The sequence below is a fragment of the Erpetoichthys calabaricus genome, chromosome 10 (assembly GCF_900747795.2).
Source record: "Erpetoichthys calabaricus chromosome 10, fErpCal1.3, whole genome shotgun sequence".
In the NCBI taxonomy this organism is placed as follows: Eukaryota; Metazoa; Chordata; class Cladistia; order Polypteriformes; family Polypteridae; genus Erpetoichthys; species Erpetoichthys calabaricus.
Window position 1 is genome coordinate 115652016 of NC_041403.2, and position 7133 is coordinate 115659148.

General features: G+C 37.4%; 1 protein-coding gene across 1 annotated transcript; it reads left to right on the top strand.

The window, feature by feature from the left end:
- Nucleotides 1–5714: 5714 nt before the first annotated feature.
- Nucleotides 5715–6614, top strand: LOC114658564 (proteasome subunit alpha type-3-like). The gene has a single exon (XM_051932826.1). The coding sequence runs from the start codon at nucleotides 5774–5776 to the stop codon at nucleotides 6488–6490; it is 717 nt and encodes a 238-aa protein (XP_051788786.1). The 5' UTR covers nucleotides 5715–5773; the 3' UTR covers nucleotides 6491–6614.
- Nucleotides 6615–7133: the final 519 nt, after the last annotated feature.

Below are 7133 nucleotides of genomic sequence, written 5' to 3' on the forward strand. Positions count from 1 at the left end.
TCAGTTTTGGACAGCCTACACTGATAATCAGAAGTGGACTCACCAGTGGCCTTTGCAGTTGAGGTGATAGGAGTTGTTGATGTAGCAGGGATGGTGTGAAGAGACTGGTCATTGGAACAAAGTAGATAAAATGTGTTATACCGAAAAAATTAACCCAATATGGGGACTTTCCTGAGTGAGAGTGGGGAAATTCACAATCGCACAGTGTTTATAGCCAAGTTGTAACAATCATCTTCCAAATCATGTAAATTGTCTTCACCTGACCTCAACTGAAATTATTCTGATTAGCCCATATTTAAAATTAGCTGTACCTCTAGGATTTTTGGATGCTTAGTCCAGAGATATTTAATGTTATTCCTGAAAGAAATAAATTAAGAGAGAGAGAGAGAAATTCTAATGTCATTGTCCATCTCATAGAATACAATGAAGACCATCATTGACAGTTGAAAGAAATATAGTACCACGTGCACATAGCAAAGATCAGAACATACCTCCAAGATGACAATCAGAGGAAGAAGAAGCTCCTCAGAGAGGTTACCAAATGTCCAATGACAACCTCAAAGGAGCCTCAAGAAACGATGATGCTAACTGGCCATCATCTGCATATTATAACCATTTTGTGTATTCCGTACAAGTTTTAGTTAAGGGGTAGTTTAGGGTGAATAAGCAGGATAGATAGAAGCCATTTCTCATGGAAACGAACATCCAGACCCTCATAAATTTTACAAGATGATACATTCAGTCTCCTAAACCTATGCCAGAAAATGTCTAAAATGACAAAAGTAGAATTTTTTGGCCTCAATTTCAAAAAGGACAAACATGATACATTTCATCACTCAAGGAACAAATTGCCTACTATAAAACATGATGGAGAATGTTTCATGCTGTAGCACTGCTTGATCACAACAGGAACCAAGACTCAAAACAGCAAAGAGAAGAAAAGTAAATACTTCACTTCCATGATAGTATCAGTTGCATGGAATTCATTTTGATGAAGCTAATACCAATGAAAGATTAATACAAACAATAAAAATACTGAGTAATAATCATTCCCCAACCACCTTCACGCACACACTTTAGCACAGCTCAGTTGTACGTAGTCTTAGATTATTATAAACTAGACAAAGAGTCCGTTTCGACAACGTAAGATGAAATGGGCACGAGTTTGTGTCAGCAGTGTATGAAGAACAAATGATAAGTAATGAAGAAGTTGTTTTGTAATGATTGTAGTCTGCTTTACTCATTACTGTACAGGCTTGTACTTTTAGTTGATGAATTTTTCAGGCCTATAGTATAATATTGAATGATGAATGTTCCAGTACAATATGGAATAGTAATAAGTATAAGCACCACAAACCTGATATAGGTGTATTGAATGAATGCGTAATTGAATCAGAATGCATAATTAGGCCTCGAGCTGTAGTCGAAATCGCCTTTCAGGCCTCTAGAGCTTTAATCGAAGTCGCCTTTCTCTTTGAATTTTTGCGGTCGTAAATGGATGTTGGTCTCGTAAGGTTTTTCGGGCAGCTGTGCAGAAGGCGACTGCGCATTTGGCTTCGGACGTGCGCAGAAGGCGACTGCTCATTTGGCTTCGGACGGACGTGAGTGAGTGAGTGAGTGAGTGAGTGAGGAGGCAGGCGAATTATGTATTAAGATGACTACAGGTGAAGGTCAAGGTATTAAGTTCAAACTCTAACGACTATGAAATTTGGTTGTGCTGTCTTGTAGAAAATGGTCAGTGTTTACTATGTCACTCTAAACTTATTTAACTGTTTCCAAACAAAAAATCTCTGGTATGCTCTCTTGCCAAAAGTATGTTTGTTATGAGGTCCAGAAGAGTGGTGCCATCAGCATACTTCCAGAACCTGAATGTGAAATGCAGTCAATCATGCCTTATTCATGGTAGACTTTTAGCTTATTAACAATTGTATTCTGTAGGAATCTTTGGGCAATTCTACCTTTCCTTTTATTTATTGTTATCAAATAGGACTTACAATTAACGGTGTGATTTTCGTTAAATGAAATGTTACCTTTCCTTCAGTATTTTTTATTTTCTTACCCATCCATGGAAGAGATCTAATTTTTAGTACAACAAGGTACACAATGAATCAAGTGTTCATTCATATCTACTTTAACGCTCCTTAGTCATCCCTTTGTTATAAAACCAGTTCTATTTGCATTTGTTTCTGACTTAAATAAAATTTTCTATATTGTGGGCTGTTTGTTAGATTTCAGATAATAAGAATTTCAAAAAAAAGAAGAAGAGAAAGTAGGGGTTAGTACGGATTTTGGAACCACCATGAATAATAATGATAATTAATTGAGTATACAGAGCATCAGGATTAAACTAAGGTGAAGCCATGAGAAAACCATGTTAAAGTAATGTGTTTTTAGCAGTTTTTTAAAGTGCTCCACTGTATTAGCCTGGCGAACTTCTATCAGTCAGCTATTCCAGATTTTAGGTGCATAACAACAGAAGGCCGCCTCACCACTTCTTTTAAGTTTAGCTGTTGGAATTCTAAGTAGACACTCATTTGAAGATTTAAGGTTTACAACTCATTTACTTGCTGTCCTCTTAATATATTTAGTCTGCACTTACTTTATGGGTATCAGAACACCCTTCACTTAAAAATTAACTCTGATTGTTTTTTAAGGCCTTCCTGGATATGTTTACTTGAAGTTACATTTATTAATTGTAGATTTTGACAATTCATTTGGCTTAGTGGTGCAAACCAAATATTAAGTTCACTGAATTCAGCCTTGATTGGTGTTTTGACATGCTCATTAAAAAAACATTAATTACTTCAATAGATTCCTTTTCTTGAGATAAATTATTTATTGGGTACACCCAATCAATATTAGAATAATTAAAGTCACCCATTTTTCAATGGCATATCCATCTAAATTTCATGTTCAGTTTCATTATAACAGTTTTATTGCATCATTGTTTGCGCTGGGGGCGGTCTATAATACATCCCCAGCCCCTCTGTCTTTAATGTCAGAGGAAGAGAAAGAACATTGAATAAGATTTACAGGTGGCCCTGCATCTGACGTGTCCACCTGTCATTAAACAAATGAGATGAAATGTGATTTAGCCTGAGTAAGGAGTAAAGCATCATGTTACAATAAAAGGCACCAGCACCTGGCTAGATGTTTATAAGTTTGGTAAAATTAAGTCTTGCCCGCAGCTCAGCACAAAAGGGCTATGTGGGCACTCAATGTGGGCTTACTACCCAGAGATCAAAGGGTAGGGTTCTGGTGTAATTCCACACAGATGACAGGTATGGGTGTGACATATCGAGGACTATTACTGCTAATTAATGAGAATTAGGTCTTGGAACATGGAAGTTGCTGGACTCTTCATGATATTATAAGAAACCCAGCAACTCATAGACCGAGAAAAGCCAGCAATATTCTTTCATCTTAAGGATGAATCACGTACTTGAGGACATCAGCGGAAACTAAGAGGAAGCACATTTATAACTGAAGCCAGGAAGCACTTCTTTACACAAAGAGTCGTGGAGCTCTGGAACAAACTACTGAGACATGGAGTTGAAGCGGAAACCTTGACAACCTTTATGAAGCAGCAGATTGAGATATTGGGACAGCTTAGCTATTAGCCAAACAAATGGATTTGGTGGACTGAACGGTCTTCGCCTGTTTGTCAAATCTTATATTTTCTTATGTAGTTTAGAGAGTCCTTTTATGATGAAAATGTATACCAGCCCCAATCCATGGAGAAATAAACCCAGAAAATGAAGTACTCTGCATTGTATTTACACAATTTTTTTTTATTTTGCTTACTCAAAAATCAGAGGATACAAATCATGCCTGGAAAATGTACTCCACAATATGCCAAACTTACAAGTACCTTAAACTGGGGAAAACAAGAATATATTGTGATGTACACCACACATAGTTAGCTTGTTCTTTTACCCTAAGCTGGAAACATTCTCCTTTACTATCCTGTGTATTTCTCCTGCTTCAGGACCCAATGAGAACAACGTTAGTTTGTTCCAACCCAAGTTTAATTTGCACATCTATATGCAGAAGATGGAAATAAGGTATATAGATGCATTTTCAGAATGAGATGGCATGTTTTAAAGGGGAGACGACTCACTGTTCTATGCCAAATTAGAGGGGAATATATGCCTAATATGCATTGAGCTTGTAGGCAGCTTGTTTACTGCCCTGCCACTTACCTTAAAAGTTTTTTTCATTAAGATATTACTATATGTACAATTAAAGCTACCGTGCTTTAAATGTTTCCTTTGTAAAGAGGCTGAAGTAGTGGTGATGACCCTGATATGTAAAATCTCAGCTACTTCACTGACCTGTCAAACAGTTTCAACAATCTTGAATTCAAGTCATAGACAAATTCAAACCAACTAAGATGGCAGTCAGGCTTGACCGAAAAATTGGAAACATATTTTTTTCTCACTCGGGGAAGACTCGGTCTAATTACAAAAAGCTAACATCAGCTACAGTTTCCTTTATTAGCTGCCCTCCTCCTTAAAACAGACTTTAATGCTCATCACAGAACTGCTTTTTCAGTCCACAATTATCTTAACTGCAAACCAAGATATCCAGAATGCATCTCTTGCTGTGATATATTAGTGACATCTTTTTCAAAAACAAAAGATGACAGAAGTGGTAAACTGAACTACAAACCTAAAAAAAAAAGAGAATTCTTAAACCTATGAGGCAAAACTAAACACCTAAAATTGAAATCTCAGCCTATTGGCCAAAAAATGTAAAAAAGACATGTTCTGCAAATTAATAATTTGCTTGCCCTTTGAATAGAGAAAGCTGTTTTATCAATAGGATTCTATTAAGACCTATTACAGAATATTACACTGGACAGACGATATGATATGTATCTGATCCCCTGAAGTTCTATGATACATATTTATTTAAGGGAGCAGGAATTTGTCCATTTCTAGATCACTAGATTCACAATTTGGTGAATAATTAAAAATTATTACTAAGTTGTGGTTATCCTTCATGAATTAATGCTTAGGCAATTACATATTCAAATCTCTCATAGCTGTAATATGATTGTTGCTAAGAACAATTTTTTGCAGTATGACTATGGCAGATTAACCAACTGTCTTGCTCACTCAACATTAATCTTGAAGACAACAGAGATCTAGCATTAGCTCTTATAGCATTTCCATCTGAGAGCAAAACCCAGGTCCCTGTGTTGGGGTGTCAGAGGTAAGCCATCCAACAACATAATGAGAAACTGTTGCAGTGCCTTATGGTTCCTATTCTATGTCAGTTTTTGTATTGCAGCAAATTCCGGAAAGGTCTGTGTGTATGGCAGATCAAACCATCACACCCCTCTGGATTGATCCAAGTTATGTCCCTGTTTTCAATACTTTAAACTTTTTTAAATCAGCAGCTTCAATCATGGTCAGCACCACAGAGGTGCATCCCATAGGGAAAATGCTGCTCAAAGGTTGATTGTTGATGGCTCATGAGATGTATTTATGATTAATTTAAGAATCAACTTTGTCACAGATGTTTCTCCTTAAATTCCTTAGGAAAAGTAGTATTAAACCAAAATAAGACATAAGATACAACTGAGGTAAAAGGAGTCAAAACTGAGAATTTAGTTTGAAGTGCATGGTATATTTTGTGAGATCTCTTCCCAGTCTTGTTTTAATTTCTTTCAATACTTCACTTCAACATTTGAGATATAATCTGGGCATAATATAAGCAAAAGCTAAAGAGAAAGTGGAGGAAATTGAGAAGAACTGAACAGAAAGCAATGTGTTCAATCGGCATCGGGTATGATTTATCCGCCTCTACCTTCTCTCCAGATGGCCGCGTTTTCCAAGTCGAGTACGCCATGAAAGCGGTGGAGAACAGCAGCACAGCCATCGGCATCAGGTGCAAAGATGGGATCATATTTGGTGTTGAGATGTTAGTGCTGTCCAAATTGTATGAGGAGGGCTCAAACAAGCGCATGCTCAACATCGACAGACACGTGGGGATGGCGGTTGCAGGCCTTTTGGCAGATGTGAGGTCGCTTGCTGAAAGTGCAAGAGAAGAAGCGTCAAACTTCAGATCCAACTATGGCCATGACATTCCACTAAAGCACCTGTTGGACCGCGTGGCGATGTACGTTCACGCATACATGTTTGGCTGCAGCTTTATGTTAGGTTCTTATGATGAAGATGATGGGGCACAGCTGTATATGGTGGACCCCTCAGGCGTTTCTTATGGCTACTGGGGTTGTGCTATCGGGAAGGCTAAACAAGCAGCAAAGACAGAGATTGAAAAATTACAGATGAAAGACATGGCATGCAGAGAGCTGGTAAGAGAAGTGGCCAAAATCATTTATATTGTGCATGATGAAGTCAAAGACAAAGCCTTTGAACTGGAGCTCAGCTGGGTGGGTGAAGTTACAAATGGAAGACATGAGTTTGTGCCCAGAGACATCAAGGAAGAAGCAGACAAATATGCTAAAGAATCACTAGAATAGGAGGACGTGTCGGATGAGGACAACATGTAGAGCCACAGCATTTAGGACATGTATTTACAAATTTCTTGCACCCCCCACACAACAAATTTTGCAATAAAATGTGACCATGGTCAAAAAAAAAAAATTGAGATATAATCATTATATTTCTTTCCAATTTCTTTCCAATCTATTTTTTCCAATTGGAGCACAGGCAGATGAAGTCACTTTCTCATGGTCACATGGTGTCAGTAGTGGGATTCGATTCCACAAACTCAACAGTCTTAACCACAATGCCACAGTGCCTGCCATTTCTTCCAGAATGAGTATGATCTACTTGGAGCACCGCAGTAGAACTTTGAGCAACTGTTAATATTATTCAGAAGCAAGGACTGCAGTAATCATAGTAAAGTGTTTTATTACTACAAGCAACTTTCCATACATTTCACCATATAACACAGAGCATGCAATGCAAATACTTTAAAACAAATGTTAAGACACTACTTGGAAAACCTGAGTCCATTGTGTGACTTTGCTGAGGAGACACTTGTAAGAATATTAGGGTATTTTTTTTTTCTCATGAGAAATATCTGAGAAGCATTAGATAAAAGAAAGTGTCTCCATTTTGTTTCTTTCTGCTGTCATTGTTGTCTAGGAAAAAACAAAA